Source organism: Brassica rapa, chromosome A02 (genome assembly GCF_000309985.2).
Source record: "Brassica rapa cultivar Chiifu-401-42 chromosome A02, CAAS_Brap_v3.01, whole genome shotgun sequence".
NCBI lineage: Eukaryota > Viridiplantae > Streptophyta > Magnoliopsida > Brassicales > Brassicaceae > Brassica > Brassica rapa.
The window spans coordinates 28,218,673-28,240,151 of NC_024796.2; the positions used below are offsets into that span (position 1 = coordinate 28,218,673).

At 31.5% G+C, this 21,479-nt stretch overlaps 1 protein-coding gene and 1 long non-coding RNA gene across 3 annotated transcripts; both read right to left on the reverse strand.

Moving 5' to 3' along the window:
* Positions 1–2,127: 2,127 nt before the first annotated feature.
* LOC117131821 lies at positions 2,128–19,276 on the reverse strand. Its single transcript, XR_004455218.1, has 2 exons — positions 15,039–19,276; positions 2,128–7,551 (listed from the first exon to the last, which is right to left on the reverse strand). It is a non-coding gene; the product is annotated as an uncharacterized LOC117131821 (long non-coding RNA).
* Positions 3,668–15,040, reverse strand: LOC117131796. Of its 2 annotated transcripts, none has more exons than XM_033284479.1 (2): positions 9,216–15,040; positions 3,668–9,142 (listed from the first exon to the last, which is right to left on the reverse strand). In XM_033284479.1, exon 1 carries the CDS (start codon positions 14,559–14,561, stop codon positions 12,411–12,413), a length of 2,151 nt encoding a protein of 716 aa, XP_033140370.1. In that variant the 5' UTR covers positions 14,562–15,040; the 3' UTR covers positions 3,668–9,142; positions 9,216–12,410. The 2 variants fall into 2 exon arrangements, with proteins under 2 accessions (XP_033140370.1, XP_033140369.1); XM_033284478.1 differs by having other exon boundaries at positions 3,668–8,381; positions 8,567–15,040.
* Positions 19,277–21,479: the final 2,203 nt, after the last annotated feature.

Here is a 21,479-nt window from a genome sequence, read left to right on the forward strand (position 1 = left end):
ATGGTTTATAAATTTTTGGTAGTTTTAATATTTTTATCATTTAATAATTTTGAGATCCAATCCAGCTACGTGACCGGTTTATAGTCGAACCAATTAGTAGACCCAATCAAATTATGTAAGTGGTTCATAGTCAAACCTGTTTCAACTATCGGATTGGTCCGATTTTAAAAACACTGGTTGCAACCCATAAAACCAGCAATAATTGGCTACAAACAACACATAAAATGAAAATATTCCTTTCAAACGGGTTTTGCAGCTGAAAATACAAACTTGTGATCACTGAATTATTGGCAACAACAACAACATGTTTTAAATACTTTGTGCTATTCAACCTTTGAAATTTGTGTTTCTAAATTTATGGCTACCGACAATTTCGTTAATAGATGACTAAAAAATCATTTTAAAACTATATATATATATATATAATAATTTAAAATTTAGAATTTATAATAGTCCTAATAACTATATTATTGATTTGAAATCCAGGCTTTTATGCTTCTTTTTTTAAAGCTTGCTTCTTTTTCTACACAAATAAATGCGAGTAAATTACACCACAAGGTACTTCTAGACATCTATATTTCATTTATAGGCACATTAAACTACCAAAGCACTTTGGGAGAAAATTTAAAATTATCATTGTTATCCTTATCTTTATCTTTTCGTTGTCATGGAAAAAATTCTGGATTTGACAAAATAAAAGTAAATATGTATCCGGGTGTTAAAGTTAGGGAAATTGCTTAAAATATCATAAATTATTTAATATTTTAAAAAAAAATATTTAATTAAAAATATTATAATATTTGAATTTAAAATTTAGTGATTGATTATTGTTTAGGGTTTAGTATTTATGAAGTGAGATTGAATTTATAAACTTATATCAATATTATTAAAAAGGAAGGAGTCCTAAAAAATCTACCTATAAAAGTTGTTTGAACCCTTTCATTGACTAACAATATTTTTGGTCTTACCATAATATTTAACTCATAACAGTACATAACCAAATATTTCTCTAATCATAATTTATATATTGATATTGTAGACATTTAGTGTTACCTATATATTTGGAAATGTTAGCATCAGTTATGGAGTTAATTTTATATCCACCTATATATTTGGAAAATATATATCTTTTTCAACCCAAATATATATTTTCTCTGGGGTTGATTTTTATTCAATCAATATATTGATATCATTGAACGATATAATTTTGATGAGAAGTAAGCTCGACAAAATGTAAGTAAGTCGTGTGTGTTAGATATATTAATAGGTAGATGTATTAATTTAATAAAATGAGCCGTTAAATATTAGTATGCTTAGGTGGTGGTCGAGTTGTTAATATATAGGTGGGTGTGTGTTAACTAGAGTAGAAACTCTATAAATTAATAATGTTGGAATTTTGAAATTTTATTAATTTATAGAAATAGTAATTATAAAAAATTTCTTATTTTGATTTCTTATTTTTAGATAAGAAAAATATTTGATTTTAGTGTATAGACATTAATTATTATTTCTGAAATTTGAAATTTATATTAATTTTATTATATTATTTGGTGTATATACTATATATTGCATAGAGCTTAAATGTGGTTTTAGATATAATATTACTAAATTTTATCAAAAATATATGAAGTGTTAAGAGAATATAAAGATACTTACATTGTGAATATAAAAAATAATATAATAATAGGTTATTAATTATATAAAATATGTATACATATAAATTATTAATTTATAATTTTCATGGGAATATATATTTACGTATAATTTTCTAAAAAAAAATTTATTTTATTATTTTATCGATTTGTGTCAAATTTTGAACCGGCCCAAGTTGGAACCATCGAAATTTATTAATTTAAGGGATTATTAATTTATCGAATATTAATTTATATAGGTTCTACTGTATAATGATGAAGTATTAAAAATTGTTAAAGGTAAAAAAATTTCTGAAAATATGATGGCACAAAAATAATATGTCATCATTTTTTTTTTGATTAACATAATATGTCATATTATATTGTAAGGCTAATTATTAAAACGATTATGTTAGACTAAATTATTATATGACTGAAGAATAACTTATAGTTAATGAAGGGGTGCAACAATTTTTGCAAGTAGATTTTTGAGATGATTTGCTTTTAATAGTATAGAAAGATATAAGTTGTGATGTATGTCACAACTTTTGTAATTTAATAAATTCATTGTTATCAACTTATTACAGAATTTAAACATGTAACAATATTTTATATACTTTGTTTTATTTTTGTGTATTTTGATAGTTAATATACATATAAATAAATGTGACCAGAATTGTTTCTATATATATTTACCCCAGTTTATAATTTCTATACTACTAAATATACAAATTTCATTTTAAAATTTGAACACATTCCTCGAATCCGTATAAATCAATAGTGTTTATTTAAACCAAATATATATAATTTAGTCTAACATATATTTAATAATTCTATGTCAATTGAATCAAACAATAAACCGCGTTTTGAAAACGTCCGGTCCGAATCGCGGTTCTATGCCAATATTTATGTGAATCCACATTATCTTATAAAAATTTATTTAAAATAATAATAATTTAATTCCAAAATTAAACCCGCGCTTAGAAAGCGTGGATCAAAATCTAGTAAATGATTTATAAAGTATTATTAAATGTTTATAAATGATTTTAAAAATTTAATCAAATTATTTTAATCAAAAGTTTAATATATTTATGGAAATGCATATATTTTAAGAATAAATTTGAAAATATTATCAAACTTGTGATAAAATTGAAATTTCCCTAAACAAAATTGTTGCTGCAACAAAGCTTTTCGTCTCCAAATTCTCGTGAAGATAAATCGGGAGTTTCTTATTTTGTTTGTTCAGTTACACATCTTGGTTGTCAACAAGTTTCTTCATGATTAGTTTTCTCCCATATTCGAAACTACGCTAGGCGTGAATCCGGCGGTCGGTCTGGGCCTAGCGAGTTGATGAAAACTCGGAGATTAATCGGGGAGTAATCGGGAATTTTTTTTCCAAAGGTTTTCATCTTATTGTAGCTAAATATCATTTATTTGTAATGATATTGAAAGAATATGACTTGTCTCAGTGGTCTTGTGTTGCTTTGATTGTCAAGCGCTTCAGGATCAATACCCAAGTACACAACATTTTGTTTATTTTTGTATTATTAATAAAGGATACGCTGGTACTTTCGCTTTTATCATCTTCCCTGCAAAAAAGCTGTAACCTAAAATGACCATCGCTTGCATTATACATCCTGTTCGTTGCTTTTTCGCCATTTTTCTTCAAATTATCACCAAAATCTTATAAATCTAACACAAACTAAGCCATGTATGAAAAATATAAGTCGCCGGCTTATTGAATTCTACGGCTCAAACAGTTGAAACTCAGGTCACCGTATAATTTTTCCGATCTGCTCATAATCGCTACGGTTGCCTTCCGAACACCTTTTTGCGGCTGATTACTCGGTAACTCGCCCGCGTTTTTGAACATTGGTTTTCTCTGTTACTATAATCTTCAAAAGTGACTCTCTCTCTCTCTCTCTCTCTCTCTCTCTCTCTCTCTCTCTCTCTCTCTCTCTCTCTCCCTCTCTCCTCTCTCTCTCTCTCTCTCTCTCTCTGATCTTGTATCTGTTATACTGTATCTTGAATCTCTCTCTCTCTTGGATCTTATATCTTGTATCTTGGATCTTGTCTCTCAACAATTTGAATAATTCAACGTTCTAGTTATATGAATTAGTATAAAAATATAAAATGTTCATCTTCATCGTGTTAGATCTCAGAGTTTGAAGCATTGAATTTTTACAGACTTCATCTTAATATACCATCTTGTAAAAAACTTTCCTGAAGTCAGAACACATCTTCTAAATTATCTACAAGATTGTTTCTGTTTCTTGATATTCTCTACGGTATCAAGAGTTTGGTAAATCAATGCTTATGTGTTTTACAGCTTAAGACAATGACTGAATGCATTGATGTTTGCTTACAAAACACTAGCATAAATTATATTTTTTAAAATAAAATCATAATGAAGATGTGGTCAGTGTTGTTTACAAAAAAAAAAAAAAGAAGATGTGGTCAGTGTACGATGTACGCCTCTAGAAAAAAATGTATTTTGTAAATATAAGCTAAATATGTACTGCTTGTGTCAAACATTAGGATTGAATGACTCGTTTGATTCTCATATTTGGTACACACTTTTGATTTTTGCATATTAAATATGTTAGAAACACTTGCTAAGTTGTGTTATCCATGGCATAATAATGTCCACTACTCTGTCCACGACATGATGTCCACGATGCATTGCCCATGACACGCTTGCCATTGTTTTAATCTCTAATTGAAAAAAAAAAACAGATATGGCTCAACGTTCCATTGCCATTCTCATACTGTTGTTGTCCATTGTTCACATTCCATTGTCATCTCTGCAGCAAGATACAAAAACCCAGGAGGCATGAATCTCTAGTTTTCTTTATCCGTTTGATCAGAGGAACCGATCATATTCAATTACAAAAGAAAGAACCTGCTAGTTGAATTATATAGGGCTATATGTAAAGATCAGGCCACCGTAAAAGTAACCCCACACTATCTCTCTAAAGAATGGATGCCATATATGCCAAAATCAAAAGAGAGAACATGATAGATGTGTTAATTTGAATTTCACGTGACTACTACAATACATAAAAAAATTCAAAATTGAATTACAAATGCTGGTGTTGGAGCACGCATGATTAAATAATCACTTTCTATGTAATATTTGATTGATTTAAATTATTTATATGTTCTCGTTACTTTGTCCGATCATGTTCACTGGATCTTTCTTCTGTCTATATTCGATGAATATTGCTGGTCAGTATAACTCTTTTGCCGTACTTCAAGTAAGTGGATAAGCAAAAGAGAAAAATTTTATGTCCAAACATATCATCATATTGCATTGTTTTATTTAAATCTGAGTATTAGTTTATAAAAATCAAAATCAAATACATATACGTTTTCTAAAACATAAAATATCAGGAAACTAATCATCAAGTGCTCTCGTTAAATAATTTGACATGTTAAGTATTGTTTTTAATTAGTGCGTACTTCTCCACCACAAAGATCTCATACATTCGTTAAAAGACTTTTCTAACTAACTAGTCTTTGAAACTTCTTCTCTTCTTTGCAATTAAAATAGTTTCATCATTTAACTTCGATGCACAAATAGACCGAAATTATGTTTATATGGCCAAGAAAGTTAATTGTGGGGACCAACACGGAGGCGAGCCTTTTGGTGTCGGTCTTTTCCCTCTTGTCCTCTATAACAGAAAGTAAATGTTGGCTGAGACCATCTCAGTCTCAGTCTGTGTAGGTCTGGTCTGTAGGCTTTTTCGGTTTAGTATTTTCTTTTCTTTTTAAATTTTAGTTGTCATACAAAAACAGAAAAATAAATAAATAAAGATGTTTAAAAAGGGGTGTATATGCCAATAAATAAAGTGAGTGATAATGATTTTGACGAAAACTAACATTTACACCATATTTCATCCGGTTATACCCTTTCTCTGTCATTATCCGATAAAAATATGTTTTGTGTGTCCACGTAGTCTATGTAATACATGATCAAGTATGTATAAAAATATTTCATTAGAAAGAAGGAGTCATCCACATGTTATTACTCACATATATGTACACCAAATATTCTATTCCATAAACTGAAGTAGTGTAGAATTATAACTTCACCTACAACATGTAATATTAAACATATCCCAACCCTAAACCCTAGATACTAAACATTGTCCCAATCACACCTCAATCCCTAAATACTAAATCTTAAATTATAATCACTAAACCCTTACCCAAATATAAACACTAAACTCAAATACAAATTCTAACCCAAATAGAATAGAACAAAATAAATAACAAAATACATATTGGTAAAATTATAAAATGTCTATGATTGCATGGAGGAAGTTAATGTTGATCCTAACCATATCCTCTCACCTTCAAAATATTAAACCCAAAATTATAATCACTAAACTCTTACCCAAATATAAACTCTAAACCCAAATATAAACTCTAACCCAAATAGAATAGAACAAAATAAACAACATAGTACATATTGGTAAAATTATGAAATATCTATGCTTGCATGGAACAAGTTAATGTTGACCTCAACGATATTCCTCACATTCTAAATACTAAACCCTAAATTATAATCACTAACCTCTTATCCAAATATAAACCATGAACCCAAATATAAACTCTAACCCAAACATAATAGAACAAAATAAATAACATAGTACATATTAGTGAAATTATAAAAAATCTATGATTACATGAAAGAAATTAATGATGATCCCAACCATATTCCTTCACCTTTTAATACTAAACCATAAATTCTAATCACTAAACCTTAATCTAAATATGAATCCTAAACCCAAATATCAAAATCTAAAAATACGTAATATTATATAATATTAAATTATATTATGTAATATTAAACTATACGATATAGGTTATAGTACAATTTTTACAGGTTCAAAAACATGTAACGATAGTCAACCCTAATCCAATGTCAACCCCAATTTTCATAAATTAAATCCAAATTTCGAAATGCAAGTAAGATGCATTACCATTCTACATGAGACATATAAAATAGAAAATGTGAAAATGTAGTTGCAATCTAAAAATCATTTTAACATATTTCACAATGTTGATATAGATATGCCTTCATGGAAGGTGGTAATGCTTGCAACAATGTCAACCCCAATCATACATAAACTAAACCCTATCAACTAATCACTAAACCATACACAAAAATACATACATTAATCCAATGTCAAACTCAATCTTTCATAAACTAAACCCAATGCAAGTAACATGCATTTTCATTCTACATGAGCATATATAATAGAAAAGGTAACAAACGATATAGCATAGTACATATATATTGTTCAAATTTTGAAGTGTCTATAGGGAAAGAGGTAATGCTTACCCCAAATTCAGATTGATTGTAGCGAATAGAAATGAATATTGACGGCATTAGAGAAAAGAGGTGGAAGAGACAACATCATATGAATATCATTCCCATTCAATATCACATTGTATTCTTTTTCTATTTGATGTCATAATAAATTCTATTCCATTTACGTTCAATATAATATTTCTCTTCACAAAATCATATACAAACTAATATAAAACACATGTATATACCAATACAAAACTCATATCAATAGAATATGAAACAACAGCGAACAAAATTAAACCCTCTCTTTCAAGCATCAAATAAAATATAACTTACTAAGTAGTACATTATATATTAATAAACATGGCAAATAAGAGAAGAGCCTAATTTGAAAGAAATACAGTTTGTTCCATTTCATAAAATAGTATAGAAATACTATTACTCTTTCAACTCATTCATGACAAACCTAAAGAACAAAATGAAAATGAAGACACCCGTTGTTTACAAGTTGGAAGAAAATGGCAGTATATGAGATAGGCTACTAGTATATGAATTATGTTATGCTTAATTTAAATGTTTAGTTGTGTCAATCCCAAATCACTAGTAAAAATCCACCGCATAGCCACTACAAAAACGTGGCTATAGAGAAAATATTCGTGGCTACAAAAGAAAACAGCCACGCTTATTTGTCCGAAAATTACAGTAGCTATAGCCTCGTGGCTAAAAAAAATTATGGCTTTTCGTAGCTAGGTTAGCCACGTTTGTGCTACTATTTTCTTCGTTGCTATTCTAGCCAACGTAGCCACGGTTTAGCCACTGTGTTTTAGTGGCTTTGTTGTAGCCACGGTTTTTAAAAGCATTTCGTTTGGTTAGTTTTAATTACCCAATTTTTCATATTAGATATCCATTCAAATTATTAAACATTGCACATTCAATAAACACGACAACTTCATATATATATATATATAAAAGATAAGTCTTAGATTCATCATTCATAAAAACTTACATAGACAAAGTTAAGAGTTTTGAGTCTAAGAATACTATCAAAAGACCTTGTTACAAAAGAGGTTATAAGATAAACAACCAACTTCTAAATGCCATTGGGAGGATTAGGCTGAGGAGTTGGTGCTTGAGGCTGATCAAGGCTGATCAGAAGTCTGTCCAGTAGGTGCTTGCGGGGGCCTAAGTGTTTGGAGGAGCTGATTGATTGCTTCCCTTGTTGATGCAAAGTCCTGCCTCATGTCTGAGACGTCCTGCTTCACCCCAGCAACATCAGCAGTGACACGTTGGAGGCTTGTCTCAAGACCGCCCACACGCATCTCCACCTCCAGGTTGCGGGCAAGACCATTGGGGACGCGTGTAGAAGGCGCATGCTCCCTGTATTGTTCACTGCCCAGTCCATAAACATATCCCCTCTTACTCTTAGCATTCTGTAAGAGAAATGGAAAAATATTCAAAACCAAGCAAGACAAAACAGAAGCTAACATAAGGCAATTTGATCAACTCAGGTAACACAATCAACAGTTTAAATAAATTGATCATATGCAATGAAATTTTCAAAACAGAACAGAACATAAAAAAAATTCCCGAGAATGAAAATGTTAAGTGATCATACCTTCAGATAAGCTTTGTTTAACATGAGGCGAGAAGGAGCAGATGATGCACTTGGACTCCCGGGTGATCCTTCAGTGTTAGAGAGCTGTGTGGCTTCCATCTCGGCCTGAGTTACCAGTTCTTCAGCACGATAGTCCACAAAAGTCCCATCTGGTCGGGAGTGTGTCTCCCTGACAAGGGCAGTGTAGGATGGTGGTTCTCCCGTAGCAGACGCTTGCTTCTGCAAAAAAAAAAAATTAGGAAGACAGTTAGAAAAAAATATATTTCAGAGCATAGACATGGAAGATACCATGTTATACGCTATCCTTGCAAAAGACCTAGGTCCTGCATTATGCTTGTGGCAACCTTTACCCACCGGATCAGACTTGCGGCTGGTAGCAGCCTTATTGCTTTTCTTTTTAGCTGAATCAGTTGCCCAATACTCCAGAAGGAGTGTCCAGTCGCTATCACTGATGTACTTTGGCTTCTTGTGTTGCCTCTTCTTCTTGCTAATCCTTTCACCAATGGTTGTCCAAGTTTCTTTCTTCCACAGACCGTAGACCAAGTCATCAAACTGAGACTCCCAGTAGAAATTTTGCTAAAAAAAAAAAACAGTAAGTGATTTAAAAAAAAAACAGTAAGTGATTTAAAAAAAAACAGTAAGAAATTACCACAAACGTTTGCCACCATGAATCCTTCCTTTCCTCAGGAACCTTCCTCCAACTCTTCCAAGGACCCATGTAGTATCCTTTCCAAGTTGCACGGATGAAAGCATGGACAGATGGGTCAATACCAAACCTAAGATGATAACAAACATTAGTAACAGAAACATAACAGAAACAATACTATGACAAAATCCTACAGAAACTATCACAAAACAATCCTAACAGAATCAATCCTAGGCAATCACAGACACAATTCAAATAAAAGAAACATTCCAAGAGGAGGAAGTGATCTTACCATAAAGCTCCATTCAGCTTATCGGGATGGAGATGTGGCTGTAAGAGCCGAGCAGGTGAATTGAGCATTGCATTAAGGGTCATTTGCGGGTAGCTGTTGGAACGAGATGATGAAGCAGTATGGTTTTGAGCGGGTCCAGTAGCACCAGGAGGCATAGGAGGAGATCCAGGATGGTTAAAAGCGGGTCCAGTAGCACCAGGGGGCATAGGAGGAGATCCAGCATGGTTAAAAACGTGTCCAGTAGCACCAGGAGGCATAGGAGGAGACGCAACATGTGTTCCATGTACTCTTGTTGAGTTCATCTGTTAACAACCAAAGAAAACACATTAGATCTTACATATTCATCGTTTAGAGAAAACAAAGAGAGACATTAGGTGTTACAAAAAAAAAAAAAACAAAGAGAGACATTACAGAGACAGAAACAGCGAGCTTACAAAGTAGATAGTCTAAAACCCTAGATCGAAAGCCCTAGAGCTTACAAAGTAGAAAGCCTAATTACAAAATAGACAGACTAAAACCCTAGATCGAAAACCCTTGAGCTCACAAAACAAAACAAAAAACGAGAGTCTAGATCGAAAACAAGAACTAAACATGCAAGACGAACACAAAGAAGACACAGAGAAATCGGAAACCTTAAAACATCATATCTAATCGGGAATCGAAGGGTTCAAGTCAGGGGAAGAGAGAGAGGGTTACCTTGAGAGGTGAGAGATTGAGGCGGGAGGCGGGAGGCGGGAGACGGCGCGGCTTGGAATCAGAGACGGCGAGACTAGAATCAGAGAAGGCGATTCTGTGTTGTGTCGCGAGTTTCTCCTTTTTTTCTCTAAGTGTTGAGAAGAAAGAAGAAAACCGCAGTATAAAACCCTTTTCAGCAAAGCCACGAAAAGATAGTGGCTAACAGTGGCTATGTTTAATAAGAACCGCCAAAACCAAATAAATTGGAGCCAAACCCAATTGGTTTACCAAAATTTTAGAGAAGCCACGAACTAGCCACGCCATTACAGTGGCTAAATTCTAATATCAAGCGCCAAACTAAAAACAATTGGAGCCAAACCAATTGGTTTTGTCCCAATTTCCACATAGCCACTATATAGCCAGTATATAATCGTGGCTATATTAACAACGCGAAACCACAAACACCCAACCCATAAACTACGACACCTAAACCCCAAACCCTTTTCTTATCAACCTTATACTCATACAACAACTACAATCCAAACATTTCATACATATTCCATATATTCTACATCATATAATTTTTTTTAACAATCTCACAACATATTTTACAAGCTTACAACATATTTTACAAGCTCACATCATATTTTACAATTTTAGAATATATTTCACTATTCCGAATCACCGTCTGATTGTACCTCGACATCTGATACATATTCATCGTTTGGAGGATTCACCGGAGCAATATCATAATCAGACACATCGTCAACAACATGTGTTTCCACCCGTAACAATGAACTTTCCGCAACTTGGTCACGTCTATTATCCTGCCAAGCAGTTAAAGCAATTTCTGACGTTTCTCGGATTCCTCGAGGAATAATTTTTGCGCATGCCCACCAATCATCCGCTGAATGTCGACGTACCCGTGGATAAGAAATAAAACATGCTTGATCACAATTACCTGTTCATGATACAATAACATCATAGTTTCAAATCATGACTTTTCATCAAACATCAAATCTCAAGCACATAACTATATTTCACTTACCAGGTAATACAAAAGGATCATATTTGGCATATTGTCTTCGTGGTGAAACATCAACAAGACCAGATGGATGTATTCTCATACCGCGATTTTCCGTGGTGTCAAACCACGAACATTTGAAAACCATGACTTTCAAGCCAACATCACCATGATACTCCACCATCATAATCTCCTGTATGAGGCCATAGTAGTCTGTTTTATTGGTTCCAGGAACACAAACACCATAATGTTGAGTTTTCCTATCTTGACCGTGGTTATGTGTGTGGAAAGTGTATCCCCGTGTGTGGTATATTGGCCAAGACCTATAACTGCGCCTAGGACCTTGTACAAAATCCAACATCCACATAGGAAATGTGTAAAACTGAGTCGCATCATTAATCTGCAATAAAATAACATTGTTATAAATTACAAGTTTAATTAAATAAATTGTGAAACTTGATAATATAAAAACAAAAACTCACATAGTCTTTGCACCACTCAGCAAACTTAGTGTCTTTCGCTTTTTGCATTGCAGCTGGAGTAATTTCAGGAATACTCCGCGTCATATATTCTTCAAACATCCTACACACATTTAAAATATTAATTATGTAACTAGAAATATGTATTTTTATTATATTTTCATAATATTAAAGTACCTTTCATATGGAGCAAATGTTTCAAAGTTGAGCATCATAAATGTCTGAAGAACGGTGTTATCTTCATCATTTAACCAACCAGTTGAGCATTGACCACTGATTCTCCCTTCATGGTAAAACAAAGGTGGTACATCCGAATAAGTGTATGAGAAACGAATATCACTTGGACCTTCTGGAATGCTCATGATTTCGGGATTCCCAAAAAAATTTGAGGATGCTCTTGAAATCTCCTCGTTTATCCATTGTGCAACTATCGAACCTGCAATGTGTGCTTTGTTTTTGACCATCTTCTTCAAATGGTACATGTATCTTTCAAATACATACATCCACCTAAAATGGACGGGGCCTCCTAAGGCTACCTCATCTGGAAGGTGCACAAGAAGATGTTCCATAACATCGAAGAATGATGGAGGAAATATCTTTTCCAAGTTACAAAGCTTCACACCAATATTTGCCTTTAAAAGACCAACATCTGATTCTTTCAAAATCTTCGAGGAGATATCTCGGAAAAAGAGGGCAATATCTGTAAACAAAACATTAAAGTTATAACATCAATTATAGTAAATTTTAAAATGATATAAAAAATAAATACCTCTAATTGCCGTATGAACAATTTTTGGAAGGAGTTCAGCGAACGCAAATGGATATAGTCGTTCCATTATGACATGACAATCATGACTTTTCAAGCCATGTAGCTTTAAATTGCTTTCGTCAATACATCGACTAAATTTGGAGGCGTACCCATCGGGAAATTTTATGTCATTTTTCAGCCACAGAAGGAATTCTCGCTTTGCCGCATTTGACAGCCTGAATATTGGCACGGGCATCGTTCCATCCTCTTTCATCTCTAAATCGCGCCTTTTGCATAGTCCTGGAAGATCCAATCTGCTTTTGATGTTGTCTTTTGTCTTCCCAGGAGCATTTAACAATGTGTTCGTGAGGTTATCGAAGAAGTTCTTCTCAATGAGCATGAAATCAAGGTTATGCCGAAGAAGATGAGTTTCCCAATACGGTAACTCCCAGAAAATACTCTTTTTTACCCAATTGTGAGTAACTCCGTATTCAGCTATTGTCTTGGATGGATTATCATGTCCATTCCCTCCACATTCAACGGACTTCGATAAACCTTCTATATTATTTATCCTCTCACGCAATATTTCTTCTCCGGTCAACCATGGTGGAGGAGGATCTAGAACTGTTTTTCCCCGTGTAAATGCTTGAGTGTTTTTCCTGTAAGGATGATCTTCATCTAAAAACCTTCTGTGGCAATCAAACCAACTATGTTTTCGTCCATTACGTAACCAGAACGCACCTGTCTCATCTTGACAATATGGGCACGCCAACCGACCATGCGTCGTCCAACCTGAAAGCATCCCATACGCTGGAAAATCGCTTATCGTCCACATCAACACTGCTCGCATTATGAATCTTTCTTTCCTTGAAATATCATATGCCTCCACACCATCCTTCCATAAACTCTGTAATTCTTCAATCAAAGGCTGAAGGTAAATATCTAAGCTTTTTCTTGGATGTTTGGGCCCCGAAATTAGCACCGAAAGGTAAAAGAATTCTCTTTTCATACACATTCCCGGAGGCAAATTGTATAGACTTACAATAACGGGCCAAAGGGAATGTGCTTCGCCATTCATACCAATCGGATTAAACCCATCTGTTGATAAGCATAGATAAATATTCCGGCTTTCAGCAGCAAAACCAGGATATAACTCATTAAAGTGTTTCCACGCAATGGCATCAGATGGGTGATGCATTTCTCCTTCCGGAGTCACATGTTCCTTATGCCACCGCATATTGGAAGCTGTCGCCTCGAGTTGGTATAGACGCTTCAGACGATCTGCAATTGGCAGGTAAAACATTCTCTGTTTCGGTTTGTTTTTACCTTTTCCATTCTTCGGGTAGTAGCGATCTTCTCCACAAAACCGACAACTGACCAAATTCGCATCTTCTCCTTTCCAAAATAACATACAATTCTTCACGCAAACGTCAATCTTCTGTACGGGTAACCCAAGCGCTCGTGTCAGTTTCTTTGTCTCATAATATGTTGCTGGAGCTTTATTTGGCTGTGGAAGTATGTTTTTAAATACTTCAGATATCTCATCTACACAAGCTTCTGGTAGATTATAATCTGTCTTCACTTTCATCATCCGCGAAGCAAGAGACAACTGAGATATTCCCTCTGCACATCCTTCGTAGAGAGGTTGAGTGGCTGCTTCAAATGCTTCAAAAACACTATCGTGATATGGTTCCGCTATGCCCATCTCTTCTATAGATTCTGGCATGTAAGGTGGCGCAATGTCTTCTTGTACTTCTGGAATATTCTGATGGTGATTTTCATAAGCATTCCAAGTAGGATTCTCCCACATTTCTTCTTCACCAGTCGACTGATTCGCCCCGGAACTCTCACCAACATCATAGAATTTCTCTCCATGACTCGTCCAAACATAATAATTTCCCTTAAAACCGTATAAGAATAGATGTCTTGCGACAACTCTTGCTTCTCGTTGCTTCACATTTTTGCATCGAGCACACGGACACAATAAAGTCTCTCTTTCTTTGTAATCAGCTTGGTTACACGCAAATTGAATAAATGCGTCAATACCTCCGAGAAATGTTTCTGAAACGCAATTACTCCCAGGATCAATTCTTTGATCCATCCATTCTCTAGACTGAAAGTAGAAAGACATTTTGTTTAGAAAATTTGAGTGAAGAACAAAAGTTCTAAATGTTACGGTTGTGTAGTGTATATATATTTCAAAGTAGCCACTCTTTAGCCACGAACATTCCGTGGCTTTTTAAAATATCACAGCCCAATCGAATCTTTCTCTGCCACGGACTGAATAAAGTACATATAGCCACGCAATAGCCATGAAAAAACCGTGGCTGTATCTCTTTTTGATGTCGGCACAACAAAACAAAACATGGCCACTCTTTTATTAGTGGTAAATTCGTGGCTATATTTGTTCCCACGAATAATTCGTTGCTTCTTCGTGGCTATATATAGCCACCCATTTTTTCGTGACTAGACCGTGGCTTTATTTAGATTTACCGTGGCTTGTTTCGCTTCGTTCTTAAAACGTGGCGTCAGCGTGGCTTTTATTTTTTAGCCACGATTTTGTAGTGGCACTTCAGTGGCTATGCGGTAGATTTTTACTAGTGAATACCCTATACGAGTAAATGAGTAACATATGCAATTCATCTGATATAATATATAATTTATATATATGGAACAGAACAAATGGTCAGATGGAATGGATATTAGTTCCGATACGATTCTTCAGAAATAGCAGAGAAATAGAATGGCATGTAACCAGTCTCTAAAACTAAGATTTTCCATTTCAAATAGCATATTTTCCATAGGATATACCATTTCAAAGAGAACTAAACTTGTTTTATCGCAAAAGGGACTTTTCATTCCATAATCACTATCCCCCTTCGCAGTAAATAAATGAGTACGACGAACCGAGAAAAGTTCAAACCTAAATCAATTTGTTTACCTCAACTTACCAGATCGGACATGCAACAGAAACGATGGTTTAGATTTATCAACTTAGAATAGACTAAGGCTGGATCTATTCCAAATAGAGGAAATAACATTGAAATAATAGAATCTGTGGCACAAAACGGAGAACTTACAATATTGCAACAAATCTCAACTTAATCGCCGATATGAAGGAGATGAGGCTCTGGTTGTCGTTCACACTATCACACTTACGAACTCTTCTCGCAATCAATTTCACAAGCAGAGATCATTTCCCTTTTGCAACACACTTCGAGGAGTCGAAGAAACGCAGAGGATGCCGTCAGTAGCGACTGTTGAGAGGAAATCGGTGGGTTGGAAAAAGGTGAGTAAACCGTTGACATCAACTTTTCACTTTCTCAAAAGTTACGAAAGCAAGTTAAAAGAGATAATGTGATGCTAATAGGCCACGACTTACTTTCTACAGTTTCAAATTAAAAATTTTTAATTTTCATTTCAGCAGGTTCAGTCGGTCGGGGTTAGGGACAAAACAACAATATTACATAAAATTGCATCGGTATATCGAAAAGCTAGGGTAATTGTCTATCAACCTAATTATGCATTATTGTAGCGTCATACAGTCCAATTTCCCTTTAAAAATATGCCGGTCAAGAGAAACACAACCATAAACAAAATATTTTAATTATGTTATAGTTTATAATCTCTTTGTTTTGCAAATAGTGTTGTTTCGAAACATTTCATGAAAATTTTAAAATTTTAAACATATACTAATATACATCTATTCAATATATGATTAATTAAATAAAATATATTAGTTATGAAAAAATACAAAAACATATGAGATATATAAAGTTGTATAGAAAATATAAAATAACACTTTTAAAAAAACTTAAAATTGCATTATTTATGAATGAGAATGAATTCTTAAAAATTATCTAAAAATGATTTAAAAAGAAAATATTTATACATCATCACCACATTCAATTGGTATAAAAAAAAAGCTGACATGGGTTAGTAAAAATACGACATTGCTAACATTATATAACATGTTCAATCTTAACGATATTAATATTTTTTTTTGAAAAAAATCCAAAAATAAGAAATAACTAAATTTAGTTACTTAGCAAAATATAAATCAAAATAAATTATTTTTTAAAAAAAAATTAAAACTAATATGATAACAAGTCTTAGAAAAATTTCTAATTTAACTGATTATACAAATTTTATTTTATTGATTTTTTTCAAAATTAATTTTCAGTGTTTTTAACACAAGAACTAAGATTATTTTGACTTAGATCAAAATTCTTCAAAATATACAATAATTTAAATTTCTAAAAATTTATTTAATATGAATTTAATTGTTATACAATACATTATGTAACTGATGGCTTCTTAATTAGATTAAAAATATATGAATTCAATAACTTTAATATATTTAATCAAAATAAGCTAGGAAAAACTAGTATGGAGCTTTGTGGTCGAGTGGTAAAAGAAAAAGTTTAGGACGGTAACATGTTTCAAGTTCGTTCTCACCTGTTGCACGAAACTAAATCATATTGTTCATGGAGATTTACACAGATATGGACCTCTGGTTGCGGCCCATTTATATATCCAGAAAGGAGTTTTATCCGTAGCTGCACTTCCACTTGGTTAGTCTAGGCCTACCATAGGTGATTCCAACAGAAAAAATACCATAGTTAATCCCAAAATTCCTAATCCGCGACTACTAATTTGCTCGTCCTTATCCCCAATGGAGATTCTAGCATCCGGAGTCTAAAAATACATATACAAATACAAATATTAAGATATCTTGGATTGGATTTTCTATGAAATTTAGATACTTATAGTTAAAGACTAACTAGAACTTGACCCGGCACCTGCGCGGGTATTCTTTTTTTTAAATTATCTTATATAAATGGTAATATATATTTATAAAGTTTATATGTGTTAAATAATTGTTTAATATATTTTTAAACCCATAAATTTTAAAATTTATAGTGAATAAATTTATTTTATTTTTTGATCCGTCAATTATTACACCCATATTTTTAAAATATGACAGGTGTGTTGGTGTAAATGTATTTTTTATGGATCAAAAATTTAGGTAAAATAAAAATATTGTCTATGGTTATATTTGATTATTACGATCAAATAATCGAATATATATTATTTATAATTTTGTATGTTTTATATTATTTATTTCTTATAACATCTTCTATATTTTTTAGACATAGTTAATGTACTAAAATAAAAAATAACCAGTTCATATAATGAAAATTTTGTTACATTTTGTTACATTTTTGGTATTGATTAAGTCTAATTTATTATTTAACTTGATTATAGGAAATATTTCTTAAATAAATAGCACATAATTTGTTGTATTTCATTTTAGAAAAATACATTCATTAAATTATAAAAGACAAGAATACTAAAAGGTAGGTAAATTTATTACTTCAATGACATTGAAATGTAAATAAATTAAAAAACTAAGGATTAATTTATAAGTATACTTCTATTTTAATAAGACAGATACTTATATATACATATAGAACTCCAATGCTAAAACCCCATTTGCGGGTGCTCTAACGCTATCCAAGTTGTAGAGTTTGTGAAACTAAACTGTCAATTTCCGAAAGGATACAAAAAAGTCAAACCAGAGTTGTCGGTTTGAACAATTATTGGGGATAAAAAGGGATTTGTCGGTCGTTCAAAACCGTTGCATTATCGTTGGTTAAAAGATATCCAAGTTTTTACATTATATTTTAGTATATTTAAATTTTTATTTTTTTAAAAAAGTTTCTATTAAATACCCCATCCGTTTCCTTTTAATTAAAAAATATATTTAATTATATATATTTAATATTTTAAAAAGTTTTTAGCATTAAACCCACAAATTAAAAAAAATATTTAATTTTATATATTTATTAAATAAAATATAAGTATCAACACATCTAACTACATTTCAACCAATAAAAATTATATTAGAATATAAAGTTAAAAATTCTACACTGAAATTATAAAACGACAATTATTTTAAAACAAAATTTTTACTCCAAAGCGATCGCTAAACCGAAAAATCATCATCTTCAAAAATTAGTTTAATTTTTTTTGCTTTAACAATAGTGGTTTTCATGCGGTTTGCAACCATATTATAAACAAACCAAATTTAACAAATTTAAATAGTAAAATGTAAATTTAAAACTAATTATACTGGACAATAAAATTCATATTAAACCCAGTCAAACATCACACTTTGTATTTTTTGAAACATATTCTTCATGAAAAATACACATTTGTCTAATTTAAAATGTGATTCTTGTAACAATCAATAAAATATATTCGCACTTTCATATTTGCTTTGTTAGTGATTGTATCAAGAATAATCAAACATAATATAAATATCAAATATGGTTTTAATTCAAAGAATAATACTATCTTAAAATACATAAAGCTTAAACAAGCGTAGTTTGAAAACTCCATTTTTTGGACTTATATAACTAAAAATTTGGTAATTTACAGGGTTTGACAGGTTTAGACACCGGACTTCGATCCTAATTGATATTGGACGTCGGCTTAGAATAGTTTATACATAACTTAATTTTTATAACATAGCAAAACAGTATTGTTGGCTTAAGTATGATTAAATTAAGCATCTACTCTATTAAAGGAAAAGTACCATTTTTATCTACCATAAAAAGTCTTACTAGCCGTATTAGGTCCATTTCACTAATTATATTTATTTAATTATTTACATTAATCTATTAAATATATAAAGATATTAATAATAAATCAATTTTAACTGTAAATTTAAATTTATTTTTAGTTATAACAAAATGTTAAGAAAAAATCTAGTAAAATCTTTCTAAAAATTTAAAATATTTTATTTAAATTAATACTATTGATTAATTTTGTAATTAATAATATATACTATTATACATTAATTTAAATAAGATTTTATCTTAAAACAAAATAAAATAAAATTGTATGCTATTTTCAAATTTTATAATTATATTATATATCCTCTTTATTAAAAGAAATACCATAAAAAATCATACTAGGTCTATTTCATCAATAACATCTATTTAATTATTTAAGTTAATCTATTTAATATATAACATTTTGAAAAAATATTATAAATTATATAGATATTAATAAATAAAATTTAACAGTAAATTTAAATTTAATTTTTACTTATAACAAAATATGTTGGAAACAATCTAACAAAATCTTGATAAAATTTTAATTTTTTTTAAATTAATGCAGCGATTGATTTCATAATTAATAATATAGTATTATTATAATGTATTTACTTATAAAATCCCATAATATACTAAAATAAATAACATAGAAATATAAATTATGCTAAGAAAATATCAGTTCTATAGTATAACTAAATAAAATTTTAAAATATATTATATTCAGTCTGTAAAAATTAGAAAAAAAAATGAAGAAGATTCTCAATTTGTTTATTTCATACAGTGAATTCATTATACCAAACTCGAAAATATATTAATATAAAATAATAATTAATAATAAAGTAAAATGTATAAAACAAATCATTATACATTAATAATATCGAATAAGAAACATAACCAATAACATTATAGATTTACACAATATATAACACTAAAATGTAAATTATATCTTTGAAAGTTTTGCGATGGTATATGTTATAGATTAATGCAATAATCCTCCTTAGAGCATCTCCAATGTATGTCTCTATATTTTCCTCTAAAATAGAGATCTCTATTATAGAAGTGGATTTACTCCAATGTATGCCTCTATAATAGAGTTCCTCTATTTTAGAGGAAAATATAGAGGAATCCTACTTTTTACCTCTATATTTAGAGATGAAAATAGCAAATCTTTATATTTTCCCCTATAAATAGAGGAACTCTATTATAGAGATATACATTGGAGCAAATCCACCTCTATAATAGAGTTTCTCTATTTTAGAGGAAAATATAGAGATGAAAATAGAGGTGGGTTGGAAATGGTCTTAGGCCCGGGACCTTTTCGTGGCGTTTCTAGCATAAAATCTATAGGTATAAATTACATTAAAATCTGTTTCTTTTACATTTTATCTATCTGAACATGATGAATGGTTATAAATTTAAAATTATTTATTCTACAGAAAAGTATCTTTTGTGGTTTTATGAAAAATATACAACGTGGAAACGTCTTTGATAGATAGCCATATGCTTGGTTAACTAAATAATCAGACGTGAACCAAGTTGCTTTGGTCTAGTGGTAAAGAAGTTCCAGCTGGAGTGTTCGCCCCCGCTCATGGGTTCGAGCCTTGGCCACTGCAGAATTTACATATGGACTGCAGCATCCGAGACCGAAGACCGTTACACGGTGAGCCACCTGGTGACTTTCGGGTCCATACTCAGTTCGGTTTTTAGTCTGGACCACCACGGTGGGGCTAGGATACTCGGTTAGCAAAAAAAAAAAAAAAATCAGACTTCCTAATACTTCAGGATACAACGTATGGATGATTGTATATAGATAAGCAAAAAAATATTTGCATGTAGCAGCGATTTGCGGTTAGGCGCAAGTCACATGTTGTTGTTCATTTACTTACATGATCGTGTAGATCGCAAGTTGTAGATTGTTATTCATTTTGAAATCTTCTAATTAAGCAAGTCGCGATTTTAAGTCACTAAAAAAATAGAAACTTAAAATTCTATGGTAATAAACAATATTTAATCACAATTCGCAGGTAATTGCAGTCGTATATCGCAAATTACAATACATGCAAAAACGAACAGTATTTAAATCGCAATTAGCAGTTGTAAATCGCTGCGATATACAAAAGAACATGGCCATCCTCCGTACTTTGTGTTCAAACCAATGAAACATTACTTTTTTGTCGACCAACGTCGAAACCAATGAGACATATATTTGGATAAAACCTGACAGAATGTTACTGTTAGCATTTTTCCAAAAATATCACATCGCATCAGCTAACTAATCTTAACCCACTTAAGATATAAAATCCAACTAATTACTACATAGAATGGTATAAATTAATCTGTCACCACATCCTCCCGTTCTTAGAGCAACTACCCACGGTGGTATCTTACAAAATTTATAAATATTTAAAAAGTACAAGATAAAAAAA